Source organism: Amphiprion ocellaris, chromosome 6 (assembly GCF_022539595.1).
Source record: "Amphiprion ocellaris isolate individual 3 ecotype Okinawa chromosome 6, ASM2253959v1, whole genome shotgun sequence".
NCBI classification, from domain to species: Eukaryota; Metazoa; Chordata; class Actinopteri; family Pomacentridae; genus Amphiprion; species Amphiprion ocellaris.
The window spans coordinates 8,045,595-8,063,224 of NC_072771.1; the positions used below are offsets into that span (position 1 = coordinate 8,045,595).

The 17,630-nt window shown below is 38.7% G+C and overlaps 1 protein-coding gene across 10 annotated transcripts in view; it reads left to right on the forward strand.

Annotated features, from left to right (window-relative positions):
* The first annotated feature begins 244 nt into the window (after window positions 1-244).
* Window positions 245-17,630, forward strand: part of fkbp15b (FKBP prolyl isomerase family member 15b) — a 29,387-nt gene continuing 12,001 nt past the window's right edge. The window contains exons 1-21 of one of the 10 annotated variants that reach the window (XM_035946781.2): window positions 245-405; window positions 4,219-4,322; window positions 4,414-4,492; window positions 4,687-4,756; window positions 4,845-4,919; window positions 6,101-6,199; window positions 6,374-6,523; window positions 6,620-6,688; window positions 7,521-7,664; window positions 8,180-8,334; window positions 8,422-8,470; window positions 8,562-8,678; window positions 11,560-11,644; window positions 11,726-11,826; window positions 11,932-12,019; window positions 12,284-12,393; window positions 12,483-12,581; window positions 12,704-12,798; window positions 14,687-14,789; window positions 15,701-15,733; window positions 16,369-16,540. In XM_035946781.2, coding sequence (XP_035802674.2) covers window positions 356-405; window positions 4,219-4,322; window positions 4,414-4,492; window positions 4,687-4,756; window positions 4,845-4,919; window positions 6,101-6,199; window positions 6,374-6,523; window positions 6,620-6,688; window positions 7,521-7,664; window positions 8,180-8,334; window positions 8,422-8,470; window positions 8,562-8,678; window positions 11,560-11,644; window positions 11,726-11,826; window positions 11,932-12,019; window positions 12,284-12,393; window positions 12,483-12,581; window positions 12,704-12,798; window positions 14,687-14,789; window positions 15,701-15,733; window positions 16,369-16,540 — 2,047 coding nt within the window. In that variant the 5' untranslated portion in view covers window positions 245-355. Of the gene's footprint in view, window positions 406-2,673; window positions 2,948-4,218; window positions 4,323-4,413; window positions 4,493-4,686; window positions 4,757-4,844; window positions 4,920-6,100; window positions 6,200-6,373; window positions 6,524-6,619; window positions 6,689-7,520; window positions 7,665-8,179; window positions 8,335-8,421; window positions 8,471-8,561; window positions 8,679-11,559; window positions 11,645-11,725; window positions 11,827-11,931; window positions 12,020-12,283; window positions 12,394-12,482; window positions 12,582-12,703; window positions 12,799-14,686; window positions 14,790-15,700; window positions 15,734-16,368; window positions 16,541-17,630 lie in introns of those variants that run through there. The other 9 variants (XM_035946783.2, XM_035946782.2, XM_055011690.1 and 6 more) reach the window with 9 other exon arrangements.

Here is a 17,630-nt window from a genome sequence, read left to right on the forward strand (position 1 = left end):
TAGTGTATGTTCATACATTCTGCCATTCATCAGTGAATCTCCAGCAGGGCTTCCTCTCCTCCTCATCCTCAGTGAGGTCAGAGGTCACTGGCATGTATGCTGGATGACTGAGCAGCACTCCAGCCTCATGATGACCTTGTGTTTCCAATCCAACATTGTGAGGCTCTGAGGTCTGAACCTTCTTTGAGCCTGTGTCGCCCTCTAGAGGCAGCAGGAGCAGCCTGAGCCGGGTCAGGTGGACAGTCAGCTGATTCCACCAACAACAGGAAAGGGAAGTCACACACCAGGCATGTAAAACGGCTAACTCGTTTGCGCATTTGTTTTATTTAATAAGAGAGAGCTCAAGACTTCAAAGATGTTCGGTGGAGACGACGAAGACGGGGACTTCTTGTCTCCCACAGGAGGGTGAGTTTGTGTTTTTCCACCAAGCTAACGCGCTTTAGCCTGGGAGCTAACTAGCTTCTGAGCATGTAGCTCCGGTTAGCTGCTGACGTCTGTGGACCAAATTACTTCTAAAACTGGCGATTTATTGCCACATTTTTTTTTTTTTTTTGTATGTGACGCCTTTAAACATATGCTAAAGTGAAGGAACTTCTTCATAAGGTGTTCTTTTTGTTCGGCTCACAGTTTTCACCATATTTCAGTAAAGGTTTTAACTTTTTTCCATTGTGTCTATAGTTCATCCAACAAACCTAAAGCAGCTAAAATGATGCCTTTATATGAAGAACTGACCCCTGATTAAAGTTCACCCTTACTGCAGTGCCAAATATATTAATATTATAGGGGCTCAAACCTCTGAAGTAGAGAGTAAGGGGAGAGGTTAAGTGAATTTCTCGATTGTTATTACCATGAAAAGTTCTCCTCCAGGTAATGTGATCAGTGAGTGGACAGTCTGTGGAGAATCACACCAGGCTGGATCACATTTCCACTGCTCTGATGTGATCTCTTATCACGTTTCTTCACTGACTTTGTTAGTTGACTTTGTAGTTTTCATGGATGGAGTTTCTTCAGACTATCTGTCTGCTGCAAATCTACATGAAATTTGATTTACAGTACATTTGTATCCACTTATCTAGCTGGTTCCTGTTGTGCAGACATTAGTTTATTGCTATAATTTAACAAAAGACATTTAATGGCTTCAGAAGTGTGTTAAGGTGCTGTCTGGTACGCCACACCTCCAGTATCGAAATGCTGAGTTTTACAGTCAAAGATTGTCATAAAATATGTAGTTTCTATTAAAGCAGGAACTGAACTGTGACCCTTCACGACACTTCCTGTTAATATACCCGACCATTCAGCCATTCATTCACAGCAGGGATGACAAACATGTGGCCCGTGGGCCAAAACCGGCCCTCCAGAGGGTCCAATCCGGCCATCAAAGTGTAGAAATTACAGAGAAGACATTAACTGCAGATTGTGTTTTAGTAAAACTATAAATTTAACATCATTTCTAGACCATGACCAGTTGGTTTGATCATAAAGTAAAAGACTAGACTGTTCTTTAGTCACTTTCTCTCTCATTTTTGGAATAGTTGTTGTTTTTGTCTGACTTATGTCATTTGTCTCATGCTTTTGTCGTTTTGTGTTTCCTTTTTGTCTCGCTTGTGTTTGTTGTCTATTTTTCTTCCGTTTTGGTCCTTTGTCATTTTTGTTGCATTTGTATCAATTTTTTTGTCGCTTTGTTACTTTTGGGTCTAATTTTTGTGTCTTTTGTTTCATGTGATTTGTCTCATTTTTGTCATTTTGCGTTTCATTTTTGTAATATTTTGTCTTGTTTTTGTTGTTTTTTTGTCTGTCTTTTGTCATTTGTGTAATGTTTTTGTTGCTTTGTTTCTCATTTTTGTTGTTTTGTGTTTCCTTTTTGTCTTGCTTGTGTTTTGGTCTTATTTATGTGATTTTGTGTTTTGCTTTATTCGTTGTTTTGTGTATCGTTTTGTGTTTTTTTGTCTTGCTTGTGTTGGTTGTCTATTTTTTTGCTGTTTTGTTTCTCACTTTTGTCATTTTTTTGCCTCCTTTTTGTTGCTTGTCAATTTTTTTGTCGCTTTGTAACTTTTTTGTCCAATTTTTTGTCTCTTTTTTTGCTTTGTTTCGTGTTGTTTCTATCATTTTTTTTGTCATTTTGTGTCTCGTTTTTGTAATATTTTGTTGTTTTTTTTTCTGACTTTAGTTACTTTGATCATAAAGTAAAATACTAGATCGTGCAGTTCCAGATACCTGTGACTAAATGTTTTGTACTTTTGAGGAAACACTGTGATCTGTAAGTTGTAATGTGTAAATGATAAACTGAGGCATAATGTTGTTGAAATTATTTTTCTTGTGAACATTTTCAGAAAGTACTTTTTTGCACTAAAACAAAGGAAACATTTGGAGTTGTGGTTATTTTTAGGTTATTATTCTGTGATTTTACTGGTCTGGTCCACTTGAGATCAACCTGGGTTGAATGTGGCTCCTGAACTAGAATGAGTTTGATGCCTCTGATCTCCAGTTTTGCCACATTCTCAGACTGACCAGTGTGCCGTCTGCCACTGCTGACCGATGTTCGATAGGAGCTTGAGCTGCTGGGATCAGCAGCCAGTTCTGGAGGGAGGAGTGCTATGACGACTAATTCCTCTCACATGCTGCTTGTTAGAGAAGGTGAAGGCTTCTGCCACCGCCTGTCTCTGTCAGCACAGAAACCCCAGCGCTAAAGCTGGAGCACCTTCGTTCTCTATCTTCTGCCGTGCTGTTGAATCTGCCATGGTGGTGTGACGGCACCGAGGCGACCGGGGTTCAGGGGTAGACCAGGAGAGAAGCACTGGGATGTACATTAGAAGGACTTTAGCTCACTTATGCAAACAGGCTGCCACTCCTCATCCCAGTTCCTTACCGTTGGAGATGAGGGCCTCGAGGTTTTCAACATGTCCATTCTGGGAGATATCAGTGATTACCAGTGGAAGGAGTTCCAGGGGTCAGTATGAGGCTGCTGCCAGAGCTGCCAGGATCAGCCGAGTATTCAGTCAGTCGATCAAAAAAAAAAAAAAAAAAAAACCTAAATAAATTCCAGCTAGTTTGATTTTAAAAAAATTAAATAAAATTGTCCTTTTTAAGTTAAAATGTAAAAACTTGCTGTTTGTAGCTTCCATATAAGAGAATCTGATCCTTTATTGTAACTGCACAAGATAATAACTGACTATTTTTGACTATAAATGAAACATGTGAAGGTGCCACAATTTATTGATTAATGGAAATCTGAAGATAATAAAATACTTGTTGGTTGCAGAGAAAGAATACAGTTGTTGCTGTGACTGAGGTAGTAGTTGTAATGATTTTGTAGCATTTGTATATTGTAAAATGGAGCTAATGTTTAGTTTTTTCAGCAGTGCAATTGCTAAATAAGTTTTTTTTTTTTAGGTTGAAATGTTAGATATTTGCTGGTTCTGGATCTTCAAATATCCAAGATTTACTGCTTCTCTTTGTCTTATATCACTTTATATGAAAGAAAATCTGTGCATAAAAGGTCAGGCTAGAGTTTGAAATGCAAAAATCTTGACTTAAGGTGCAAGTGGATGTCTCAGTTGTTGTGTAGCTATGCAGTGCAGTTGTGTTGTTGCTGAAAGCTCAGAAATAGTCAGTAAATGCTGTTAAAGTTCAGTCTTGTTTGCCAGATAACTTTTCCTGACTTCCTCAGTGAATGGACAGTTTTCACGCAGCTACATCCAGCAGCTATAATCAGTGAGCAGATCTCCTCCTGATGACATTAGGTTGAAAGGAGATAAAGTGAAGATGTTTTCTGTCAAATTGCCTTTTTTTTTTTTTTTTTTTAAACTAAAACGTTTCTGAAGTCTGTTGGACTGAATGATTCATAGGTTAATCAAAAAAGACTGACTGATGGATAAAGAGAATAAAGTTTGTTGCCACCCGACTGTTTGTGCAGGTAGAGTTCTTATAATGCTGCTCATTGTCTGCTTGACCTTTTAAATCTTCTACAGATTAAAATGGTGTTGGGAGCCGTTAAAGTGCGGCGGGCAGCAAAGGTAACTCCTAAAAATCCCGCAAATTAAGATGAAACGCTTGATCAGCTTTCCCCTTGGGAACAGAAGCGACTGTCCAGTCAGAACAGGGATATTTTTGTCTGAGTCTAAAGTGGAACAAACTTCATCTGACCGTACAGTCAATCATTGATTTCATGGCCAGTGTACCCATGTTTAGACGATCTTTTTTTTTTTTTTTTTTTTGCAGAGCCAAGTTGGCGTCTTTGTTTGGCCTAGACAGGGAGTCTAGTCAGGGAAACGAGTCGTTCCAGTACACAGCTCCCAAACAGCCCAGAAAAAGCTCCAATCCAGGTAAGACCACCAGAATGGAGCCATCTGTCACAGCAGATCTGGCCATGACATTGCACTCATCATGTGTTTAATATTTGTTTTTTCTTTGCAGCACCATCCAATCAGAAACCAGTTCCACAGGCTGGAGCTCCTGCCGTGTTGTTTGCCACAGCAGTCCAAGCCTTCAGATAGTGAGTTTTGAACCCTACTGAAGTACTTCTCTGAATTTTCCCTTATTTTTAAGCATTTTCTAAATCTTCAATCCTCCTTTTCTTTTTCTTTACAAAGCTTAAAAGCGTGATTAAGTCTGTATTTGAAGTCACAGCCCCCAAATCATCTTATAGTGAATGCAGTGAAAAGCTTTTCTGCCGTTTGTCTCATGCAGTATTAATGAACAATACGTGAAGCAGGGGAAACTGGGAGCAGCTGTACTGGGCAGCCACACAACAAAAGAGGTTGGAGATCTGCTAATTGGTCACTTGTTTGAGATTATGGGTTTGGCTTTTGATTTTTCTGAAAAACGCACTCTTCTGTTTCCTGCAGTACAAGCTGCTTCTGTACTTGAGCCAACAGAAACAAGTGGCCGCTGCCAAGATTCATGTGGGCTTTGTTTTCACCGTGAGTACAGTCATAGCAGATGCACAAGCAGATGATCTGATGCTCTAATATCACACTGTGCACTGAGACATCTGATAGTCTTTTTTTTTTTATCATACATAATCTTCCAAATAGTGGCAGTACACCAAGTTCACAAGGGTTTGCTTTCTACTAATCTCAGTATACATCGATATATATCGATATACAATACGACTTGTGTTCACTGTTACTGATCACAATGCGCACAACAGCCTTGCATTGATATTACCGAACGTAGACATATTAACAGACCTGTGCACACATTTATTAGTCTCTGTACACATTCACATTTGTGTATACATTTGAAGGAAAAACCTGAATACGTCTGTGAATTTACAGATTCATGCTCATGTTCACAAATTTGATTCCACACATACACAAGATACAGGTTTAAAGCTCTATGCTCACATTTGCAAATAATATTACAACACGAATACATCCCTTTTCCTTTGCATTTCTTTGCAACTTTTCAGTGTTATGTGTGCTGCGAGTTGTTAGAAAAATGTGACATACAACTTTGAGTTTTTTAACCCTTTGATGTGCAAAATGGGTCAAAAATGACCCAAATCCAATGGAAAATGGGTATCTCCTGACCTACAGTGTACAACAAAGGGTTAAATATACACTACTGTTCAAAAGTTTGGGGTCACCCAGACAATTCCATGTTTTCCACGAAAGCTCACACTTTTATTCATGTGTTAACATAACTGCACAAGGGTTTTCTAATCATCAATTAGCCTTTCAACACCATTAGCTAACACAATGTAGCATTAGAACACAGGAGTGATGGTTGCTGGAAATGTTCCTCTGTACCCCTATGGAGATATTCCATTAAAAATCAGCAGTTTCCAGCTAGAATAATCATTTACCACATCAACAATGTTTAGACTGTATTTATCATTCATTTAATGTTATCTTCACTGAAAAAAATGCTTTTCTTTCAAAAATAAGGACATTTCTAAGTGACCCCAGACTTTTGAATGGTAGTGTATGAGTTGAAAATCTAACAAACTATGCTTTCATGACACACTTGAATAACAGTCTGTCACTGTGTAGATAAATATAACAGCAACAGGAAGTTAACAAAGTTCAGGACGCTACAGATTTCCCCACAGTGTTGTCTTGTCAAGGTGTTTATGGCCACATGTTCTTCTCTCCTGCAGGTACAACCAAACAATTACTGCTCTTTTTATGATGACCAGAGGCAGAACTGGTCCCTAATGTTTGAATCGGATAAAACTGCAGTGGACTTCTGCAAAGAGGTGAGCAACACTGAAGGAGACACAACTAAGACTGTAATTATAGTACACAGTGAGGAACCAAGCAAACAGGAAGTTTGTGTTGATGTTATAAAACCTACGAATATCATGACTGATCTTCAAACCCTTTTTATAAGTAAACTAATTTGTTGAGGATGCGTTTCCTTTTTTCATCAGATATGTTTGGCAAAAGCAAACAGTTCTTCCTCTTTAGATACTGTGGTGGTTCAGGATCTGAGTCTTGGTGAGGGTCAAGGGGTGGAGAATGGAGACTCTCTGGAGGTGGTGTACACAGGCTGGCTCCTGCAGAACCACACCATCGGACAGGTCTTATTTTACCTCAAGTCAGCACTTTGTCTCCAGTTATGTGGACTTTCTGGACGTGACGGCACACAATTCATTAAATGTTAAATGTTGTTTCAGATGTTTGACTCCAACCAGAACAAAGACAAGCTGCTGAGACTGAAAATTGGAGCTGGAAAAGTGATCAAAGTGAGTCCTAATATATTAGAAGTTCAGTATAGCAGACTGAGTTCAGTCCCCACAAAACATGTTGTTATACACATAATTTTGTTTTTGAATACATTCTAATTCAGTAATTTGTTTCAATGCATGAAATGAATGGAATGTTCTCAAAATCAGTGGTCTGTTTTGTTCTTTTATTGCTATTGTTTGTACATTATTCATAATTTTTTTTACAGCTTTTTCTTAACTTATTGAAGCTGTTTTAACTTCCTTAATATCACTTTAAAGTGCTGCAGTAACGTTCCACGTTTATGAATATACTTTGGAGGTTTTCATCTCATGCCATATGAAGTTGTGATTATGTTCCATGTGACTGGCTTTAGTATAACATAAACCTGTTGATATGTTCCATTGTTAAGTTCTAGTTGATTTCATAATGTACAAAAGAAATTGGAAATGAAGAGACTGAAACTCTTCAAATCCAACAGATAGAAAAAAAATTAAAAATAGCATAAATGAAAAATAAAACATGAGATGGGAAGTTCTTTCTTTTGGGAGAATAAATTCAGTACAGGAGCTTTTCCCTTAACATTTGCACACCATGATTTAGTTTTGCCAACAGTTACATCCTCTCACAATATCATTTGTTTTATAAAAGTAAAATCTCAATGATTCAAAAGCAAACAAGTGGTCTAATCAGTTTATTTACCTTAGCTTTCTATCTTAACCTCTGCTAACAGGGAAACATGGGTATTGAAGGGGATTAGTGTAACTTTAAATCACCTTATTCTAATGTCCTTATCATAATATTATGTTGAAATCTCATTATTCTTCTTCCTGTCATTGTCTGTATGAGCAGGGCTGGGAGGAAGGGATGTTGGGGATGCAGAAAGAAGGCTCTCGCCTCATTGTCATCCCACCCAATCTAGCTTATGGATCCAAGGGAGTCCCGAATCGTGTCCCATCTGACAGTACACTTATCTTTGAAGCAGAGCTTCGACGGGTAACACCCACTGGACAGATTTCTCTTCACCTTTTATAATACACACTACCATTCAAATGTTCAAAACTCCCACTTTTATTCATGTGCTAACATTGCACAAAGATTTTCTAATCATCAGTTATTCTTTCAACACCATTAGCTAACACAATGTAGCATTAGAACACAGGAGTGATGGTTGCTGGAAATGTTCCTCTGTACCTCTATGGAGATATTCCATTAAAAATCAGCCATTTCCAGCTAGAATAGTCATTTACCACATTAACAATGTCTAGACTGGATTTATCATTCATTTAATGTTATCTTCATTGAAAAAACTGTTTTTCTTTCAAAAACAAGGACATTTCTAAGTGACCCCAAACTTTTGAGCGGTAGTGTACCTTATCATTCTAATGGCATAGATATGCTAAAATGTTTCTGTTTAAGTAGCTGTTCCAATGTAATGTCTTTACACTTGCTGTTTGTAGTGTTGGTGAGGTGTAAAGAGAAGCTTATTGTGCTTGTTTTATGCTTTTTAGGTGAAGTTTTCCAAGGACAGTGGCTCTGATCGGACCAGTGCCAGCTCCAGAGACTCTGCGGCTCCCTCTCCTGCTCCATCCACAGCTCCCAGTGTACAAAATGCAACCCCAGAGCCTCCCGTACAGGCAGCTGCCTCAGGTCCAGGCAGACCTGGGTGAGATTTTAACCTGAGAAAATAACATTTTGTTGAATTCTTTTGTCACTTCAGCTGATTTGATCGACTTTTTCTTTTCTCTTCCAGGGAACCACTACTTCGTGCGAAATCAAACTCTCTGAGTGAACAGCTGGCTGTAAATACCTGCACTGTTGTTTAAAAAAAAGTTTTCATTTATTTTGGAGGTGTGTTAATGAAAACTGATCTTCTCTCTTTTTAAACTTCAGAATCCAGACGCCACCAAAGCTAAACTAATTTCTCGCATGGCCAAGATGGGTCAACCCATGTTGCCTTTTATGACAGAAGTGGCCGGCCATCCCGAGTCTAGTGACTCAGAGCTCGAGGTTAGTATCTTGTAACAATATTCTGTATTTACCCATTATCCACAAGAAAGATTTAATTGTCTGTCCAAATAAGGCAAGTATGTGTGATAATATAACACTTTCTCAGATTTTCTTAAACATTTTTCAAAACATTAAGATTTCAGCTTAAGAATCATTGAAATGACCAGTCAATTTCTTTTGTGTTTGTAAAATTAATTAACCATTTTGTACATAGATACATGTCAAAAATAATCATTAATTTATTAGGATGTACAAAAATACAAGTAAATTATATGCACCGATCTTGTGCTCTGATTAAATATAAATATATATGTTTTTGAAATTCATTTTTAAAAAAAGAAGGGGGTACATGTGTTTTATTGTCAATTCATGAACATTGTTAAAATATTCTGTTTTGCAATTTTGCAGTTAATAGATATACACTCAGGGGCCCCTTCATTAGATGCACTTGTTCAACTGATGTTAACACAAATAACTAATCAGCCAATCACAGGGCAACAACTCAGTGCATTTAGGTAGGTACACTACCGCTCAAAAGTTTGGTTTAATTTAGAAATTACCTTATTTTTGAAAGAAAAGCATTTTTTTCCAATGAAGACAACATTAAATGAATGATAAATCCAGTGTAGACATTGTTAATGTGGTAAATGACTATTCTAGCTGGAAACAGCTGATTTTTAATGGAATATCTCCATAGAGGTACAGAGGAACATTTCCAGCAACCATCACTCCTGTGTTCTAATGCTACATTGTGTTAGTTAATGGTGTTGAAAGGCTCATTGATGATTAGAAAACCCTTGTGTAATTATGTTAGTGCATGAATAAAAGTGTGAGTTTTCATGGAAAACATGAAATTGTCTGGGTGACCCCTAACTTTTGAATGGTAGTGTAGATGTGGTCAAGGTTAAGCCCATCGTCCTTCCATGCTAATGTCATGTCATATTAAGTTTAAGATTCATGTGTTTTATTTGCCACATGCACTTGTAGTATGGGTATGAAATGCAAGTAGACTGTTCGTCAAGCCTGTGTGATAACAATAAGACATTAAAGCAGCGTTGAATGGGTCCTCGCACACTCACGCACGTCAGAACATGGCACACGTTGGGGGAGGTGTGACGTTTTCCAGTGTGTGATACGAAAATGAAAGTGTTGATGTAGCTGACTAATTTCAAGGATTATATTAAATTACATAGTTTGTGGAAATGGTACGTGCGAACATGCGAGAATTTTTCTAAATTTCAGTGTGTTACAAGGAGGCAAAATGACAAGTTTTAGAAAACTGCTAAAGCTCAAATCGGTGTTTCAAAAAGAGGAAAAAATATATTGAAACCAGTGTAAAGAGACTGAACCATACTGGGAGCCGATATAACAAGAGAAAAACATAGTGGGGGTCAGTTAAAATAGACTGAAAAATACTGCTAGCCAAGAGAAAGAGGATAAAACATACCAGAAAGCAGTTTGTCAAAATTGAAACACACTGGGAGCCAATATGAAGAGGCAGAAATAACTGGGAGCCAGTGTAAAGAGAATGAAAAAACAATGAACGTGAATATGGGCAACCAACGGACAGTAGTACATCAAAGTGTAAAACCTGTCCTTTCTTTTACCAGCAGGTGCTGCTATCACTGTGAGTGGTTATTGGCATATGGATGTGATCAGTGCAGGACTGTGATCAATCATGTAAAGTTTGAGGCAGATTGCAGCATGTAGAGGGGATTTACACAACACTTCCTCTTTCATGGCCAAGCATCAAAGTCCAGGGGGCCGCCATGGTCACGCCCTTTGACTTATGCAGATGATTTTGACAAGTTGTCATCATTAAGGCCTGGTCTATATACTGTCCAAATTTGAGGTATTTTAGAGTTACCTCTTGTCAGGAATAAATCACTGAAAATGACCAAAAGCACCAAAAACCCGACACTTAATTCAAAGTGGTGAACTTCCTGTTGGGTTTAGGGTATAAGTCCAAGAAGCTTTTTTATTCCCCCTGATGTCGTACATATGCATACCAAATTCTGTCAGCGTAGGTGAAACCTGCTGCGGGGGCTGTTTATTAAAAATGCTGCAGGGGGCGCTATGGCACATAGCACCATTCGGTGCTCGGACCTTAATTATAACATAAGAACGTTCTTTAAAAACAATAGAAAAATTAGAAAACTGTCACAATGTCATAAGTAATAAGGGGGTAGAGATTTAAATTTAAAGAGTAGTGTGTGTTAGGATGTGATAAGGTTTCATTGGATTTCCTTGAATTTAATATGAAACAAACCTGCAGACATGTTTGGCCATGAAGCTTTGGTCAAGTCTTATATAACGTCATTGAGTTCCTGCTGATGAATACAGATGAGAAAGAAAAACATAATGGAAAATAAAACATAAGTTGATGTTTGTTTCATTAGAATGCTGCATTTTGCTCCAGTATCTTTATGTCTACATGTGTAGATATATATATCTTTACATCTGAATTCAGTACAGGAGCATATTCCAGAACTTTTGTACTCCATGATTTAGTGTTGCCAGATGTTACCCAAAAAGCTTCTGGGACATAAACAATTTTTTGACATGATAAATACATCAACTCAATAATTGATGAGGGGAAATGATTTCAGCCCAAGGTCTAACCTCTGGATTTCGAAAGATGTGCTTTTTCAGTCAACGGGCAATGATAAGGGGAAAATATTCTTTTGAATTGCAGTGTTTCTGGAGGTTGACCCTCACTTTTGTGGCCTAAGTCAGGACCTCTGCTTCACCTGTGTCTGATCAATCTTCTTTTGAAATTGTCTTTTTCACATGAAAATGCATTACAGAACTGTTTGAATGCCCCTTTTAAACTGATTTCTGTCGTTCTTACTGAGTTATGCTGCTGTGCGTTTATCTCCAGGACACCAGTGGCAGCAGAGCAAAAGATCAGGCTGCAGCTTCATCTCCAGTGCAGATCACTTCTGCTGCTCCAGCTTCTGCATATGGTAACCCACCCCACTCTGCTCATTCAGTCATACTTCCTGCAATTCAGAATTATCTCTTAACTGGTATTGTTTATCCTTCAGTACATCCTCATCCCCACAATGCTCCGATGTCTGCCTTACTTCCAGTTATGACCACTGTTGGTACACAGCCTGGTCTGCCAGGTAGCAGCCACGCCTTCCAGGTACGGTTTCACCACCTTTTGTAATAGCTCATTATCAATAAGTACATGGAATAAAGGTGAACCTGGTAATACGGCTTTATATCCGTTCATTATGTTGTTTCATAGCCTTACTCCTACACACAGACTTCTGCGACTCCATCTCAGCTGCAGCCTGTGGGCCAGGTCTATCCTGCACAAACTGTCCCCTACATGGGTAAGACTGTTAAGTTCAACTACAGAGAAGCCATTAAGATCAAATCTTAAAGTATTTATATGGAGTGTTGAGTGCAGTAACAAATGTTCTGGACTTTGTTAGTAACCGTACACTTTGATACTGAGTTACTTTGAACATCTAGGTCCAATTTACCTTTTCATAGTGTATCCTCAATCAGTTAGTAATTAAATTACACTGGTTGATTTAAGTTGTGGAATGATTAGAAATTATACACTCTTGTTGTGACTGATTTGTTTTTTCCAGGCACCGGGGATGTGACTTCCTTTTTGATGACTGAGGCCCGACAGCACAACACAGAGATCCGGCTGTCAGTTGGAAAAGTAGCAGATAAAGTGGATCAACTGGCCTCAAAGGTACAAACCCTTTGTAAAAGACTATGTTCCTTAAGCAACTTCAGCAGAAAATGATTGCATCTCATTCTTGTCGTTCTTTACGTTAACAGATCGATGACCTTCAAAGGCAGGGAAGTCTTTCCATGGGTGTGCCTAGTATGTCGATGGAAACCTCCATGATAATGCACAATATCCAAAGAATTGTCCAGGTACACAGCTGAGGGATGCGCTGCCTGGTGGCCGCTTTATAATTTTTTCCTTAGTTCTTTTCAAAGCATGGATATTGCATATCATCAGGAACTGCTCTGAAAACTCTTATTTTGTTTTTAAGGAAAATGAATGTTTGAAAAAAGAAGTCTTTGAGAAAAGCGCTCGCATTGAGGAGCAAAACCATAAAATTGGGGATCTCATCAACCAGAACCAGAGGTGAGTACAGAAACACCAAGGAGACACAACTTGGGGGAAAACTTAACATTTTGGCCACTTTTGCTGTTTTGATTCTTAATTATAATACAAAACCACCAGGGAGGTGTGTGTGCTAATTCACAATTTATGCATATTCCACATATCCTACTCCATATATTACCTCAAACTCCCATGGCTACTATGTTTTAACCGAGATATTACCTCGGGAATAAATTAGTGTTTGGGTTTGATATTTAGATATCTATACCTCCGACTGGAAGGAAGTAGCTGCACCAGCTCAAAGTGCTACATTTAAGATATAAGGCGGATAAAAACAAAACAATCATGTAATAAAAACAAAACAATCAGATAAAATAACAATAAAAAATTGAAACATTCAGGGGCACGTTTAATTAAAAGCTTTGTTATAAAGAAAGGTCTTTAGGCCTTTTTGTGATCAGACCAATGTGGACAGGGAAATGGGCCTGCAGTCATGAGGGGAAAATGGAGGAGGGACTTTGTAAGCGGGACTACGACTGATGTTTTCCACATTAGACCACACTGAACGTTGAAAGAGGGAAAAGGAAATCCCACCCAGTTGAGCATAGCAGTGGTTCAACACCTTGCCCCTGATGTTATCAAACTGTGGGCCCTTCTGCATGCAAACACTTAAATGGTGCACCACCTCCTCCTCAAAGATTAGTTATATAAAGTGCATTGTGTATGTTCTCCATCTCAGCGTTGTTCATCCAGTGTGAGCCCTTAGGCAAAGTTCTTGAAGCTGTGAGATATCAGCGATAGAAAAAATATAAGAACCATATTTGCTCAGATGTTTCTTGAGTTGGCAAAATCCACATCAGGTGCTGGGGTAACCAGGGCAACCTGGTAAAAAGTGGGCTACTGGAACCAGACGTTTATGGACTAAAGCTGAGAATATGGAACTGTTGGAATGCTAAAATATGAGCATCATCAGTGATATGAGATATATGCAGACAGTGTGGGACTTGTGGATACCCTGAAACCCAACATCTAAGCGATCTAAACAACAACTTCTACCTGAGTGCTTTAGTGCCCATAACTGCACACTGCTGGCACAACTAGAGATTGACAAGGTGCAACAAAGATGCAGGGTGGAGATCATCACTCCGAGATTGGATTCCAAGCCCCAACGACCGCATGGCTAACTAGAAAAGCACTCAGAGAGCGCAGTACTCCTCCAAGGCTGTTCATTCCCTCATGCGGTATTGTCAGAAATGCAGCATATGTTTATTAATGTATTTAATATAGGTGTACCCACAACCAAATGACCTTGCACTGAACACAGGCATGTGTTATGCATGTCTACATTATGTACGGATACCGAATCATGTGACCTAAATTTGTAGCAGGCGACGGGAATTGACGGGACTCAGAAACATCCCCACAATTTAATCAGTTGTTCCCTGTATTGTTTCCGACGGATAAGTGTTCCTTGAAAATTTAATCTAAATCTGTTAGTCTGTTTTTGAATAACGTTGCTAACAGACAGACAAACAGACAAACCAACACCGATTGTTACATAACTCCACCGCGTTCCTTGATGGAGTAATAAACCTTAACACAAGGGCAGCTAACCTGAGACTGAAGATCGTAACTAAGCTAAATACCTGTAACTACCGATTGCCAAGGCTGAGCAAAAGTGCACGTAGCTCTACTAACCGTGTGTATCTGTGCGTCAACAGTCTAAAAATGTTGCCTAAAACTTTTCCCAGATGTGTAGTTTGAAAAGAATTGAAAATGTTTAGGTTGTCCATATCTCCTTCACACTCTAATTTAATTGTGATATTAACCATAGAGACTCATGTAGTTGAAAGAAAGTCAGTTTTCAGTCTGAATGTGGACGCTATGTGTTGGTGCTGTCATTTTCCAGGTACATAGAGCAGAGTCACCAGCTGCTGGAACAGAGGAATGACTCCCTCAAGTCATCCAGTGACCAGAACCAGGCCAGACTACTGCAGGCTGAACAGGAGAAGGTGAGTGTTGGTTTTTAATGGTGAAAATGGAAACAAATGAGGCTGTAAATTGATTGTAATCATATTGTGACAACATTAATGTACTCTTGTACTGGTAGTTTGCATCAGAGCTAAATGAAGTTAGGATTTCATGGATTTATCAGTATTTTTTATTGACTCAGACTTTAGAATGAACACAGTGATATCTAGTGATAATTTAGCCATCCCTGACTGTAACCTTCAGAAAGCCTTCCTTTTTCCAGCATCATTTTCTTTTGTTAAAGAATCTATTCATTATTTGACCTCCTTTTTGCATTGCATGTATAAAATTGTAAATAAATGGGGGAAAGTATGTAAGAAAAGGTCCTGCAGTTTTTTTTGGCAGTTGTGCCTTTGATTGATAGTGGCAGTGGTGATACAGACACAAACATGTTTTAATAACAGGTTCTGTTTTCACTATGATTCAATCTCATGATGAACCATTGTATTCATTCAACCTTTTTTCAGATGTCATGAAGGAATGTAGACCTTATTACAATATATTACAATACAGCAGAGAAAATACAAAAATAAAATAAAATCTGTAGGCTTGCACATTATAAAGTTTAGAGTAAAAGGATGCCATTGTGATGTTTTGGAGTTACATGGTTTTCACTGGACAATAACTAAACAGTGATACACTTTGTTTAGTATTAGATTATTTGGTAAAGGTTACATGCATCATTTCTTCTATTATACACAATCTAAATTTCACATTTTCACCAGGATACACTGTAGTACAATATGCCTCACAGTCAGTGGAGATTGTTATGGCGTTTAATTAATGATTTGCTGTCTGCTAATTCCAGTCTTTGACAATTGCTATCTGCCTGGTTATTTGCATTGCTTGCAACTCTGAGGAAAATCTTGTATTTACTGCTCTCCCTTCTCAGCATGCACTGCCTGTGGACCTAGGCTCTGGCCAGGTGAGCCTGTTTTCTCTGTGTGCTGCAACCAGGCTGGGTCAACTAGTATCTGCAAAATAAGCAGGAAAATTACAGAGGGAAAAATGAACTTTATCACTGACAGTTTCAGCTCAGGAAGAAAAACCTCCTCTTTCTACCCGAAATTATTCTGTAGTGATATCCATTCATTAACACACTACAAATAAATCCTTGAGACAGTAAATCACCAGTTCCACCAAGCAGTTCACTGGTCATTTCCTGGAAGTACCGGTACATTCTGTCAGACTTCGCAAATGATTTCAATTTCACTGTGAATGCAGGCGCGACTGACAGTCTAGTTTGTACAGAACAACTATTTGATCCCAGTCTGACTGCTGCCACTGGATCATCCTCTCTGCATCATCCTTCATTGGCATTTTAACTAACTTTTTTCGTCTTTTCTCCCTTCTGCCTCCTTTTCCATCAGTCAACACTCACCAGTTTTCTCCCACAGAGACATGTTGCTCACACCACTAGCATGACGTGGCCAGTCATCCAGGCTTGTCACTATATTGTTTCACTGTCTCTGTCTGACCTAAGCTTTTTACTTTGCTGTGGATAGCCACCAGTGCATCTCCTCCTTTCACCCTCCTGCTGTCTCTACGTATCTCTATCAGGTTCGTCTGACGGAGGACCTGGCTTTATCGGCATCACGGGTGTCTCAGCTGCAGCTAGACGCTTCAGCTCACCAGCAGAAATCCGTGGAGCTACAGAATAAACTCGGCTCAGCGCTGCAGGACAGTGAGCGCCACTGCCAACACATTGCTTCCCTGGAAACACAGCTGGACGGTATGTTTTGATGGAGTTTTTATTGGTTGGGATAATTGCAAAAAATATAGATTATTAGTCCCATTTGAAATGACTTGTTTTTGCACTCAATTGTCACGTAATGAAGTACACCTGACTGGCAACATTGCAATCAATTCTAGTTCTGCAGTAAATCCTACCTTTATCAAGGCCATAATGTTCAGCTTTGGGGTAGAATTATGTTTTGCAATCATACTGAAGAATTTAGATTGTAATGCATTGTTAGTGGAGTCTACCTTCACTGATATACTTGGGTGGACAAAACATCTGCAATATCTCAATCAAATGAGTTACAGAAATTGCGGAAGTGATATATTTTTAAAAAGATCTCAAATATATTGCTTAGTTGTTTGGGACCATTTTCAGCAGTCCATTGCTACTCATTTAATGCTTTTGTGTCATCAGCAGCTGCCTGATGTACAGTTGTGAACACAAATTAGCATACACTTACATGTCATGGCAGTCTTCAGTTTCCAGTGGCTCCTATTAGTCTTCATTTTCTATGATGGAATCACTGAAACCTGTGCGTCTTCATCACAAAAAGGCAATCATGCATTTGTTCTTCTTTTCATACGCTTATTACAGGTCTTCAGAAAATATGAAAAAAATATGCATTCTACAATACTAATATTTGATTAAATGTCCCTTGATGATTTTCATCCCATCTAGGTGCTTTTGGTAGCCAGTCCATGGGGATGTAAAACACAAGGCTGGACACTGAATCCTGTATTTCAGCAGCTTCTAAGTCATTGCAGACCTGCTTTTTAGTAATTCTAGATTGACTCTTGACCATGATCTTGATCATGACACAGCTTTATTTTGCACTTCATACTTCTAAACAGGGGTTTCCACAGTTGATTTTGGATCTGTAGTTGCTGTAAAATGGCTCCAAGTGATTTTTTTTGACTTTTTAAAGTCAACGATTTGCTTTTTCAGATCTCTTGTGAGCTCCTCAGAATTCTTGATTATAGTGTTTGTGGCTGACTCTAATGACTCTATCAAATAGATTTTATTTAAATTGGCTCAGAGGAGTCACCAGCTGTAGTCAATTGTAGTAACTTTCAAGAAGTTA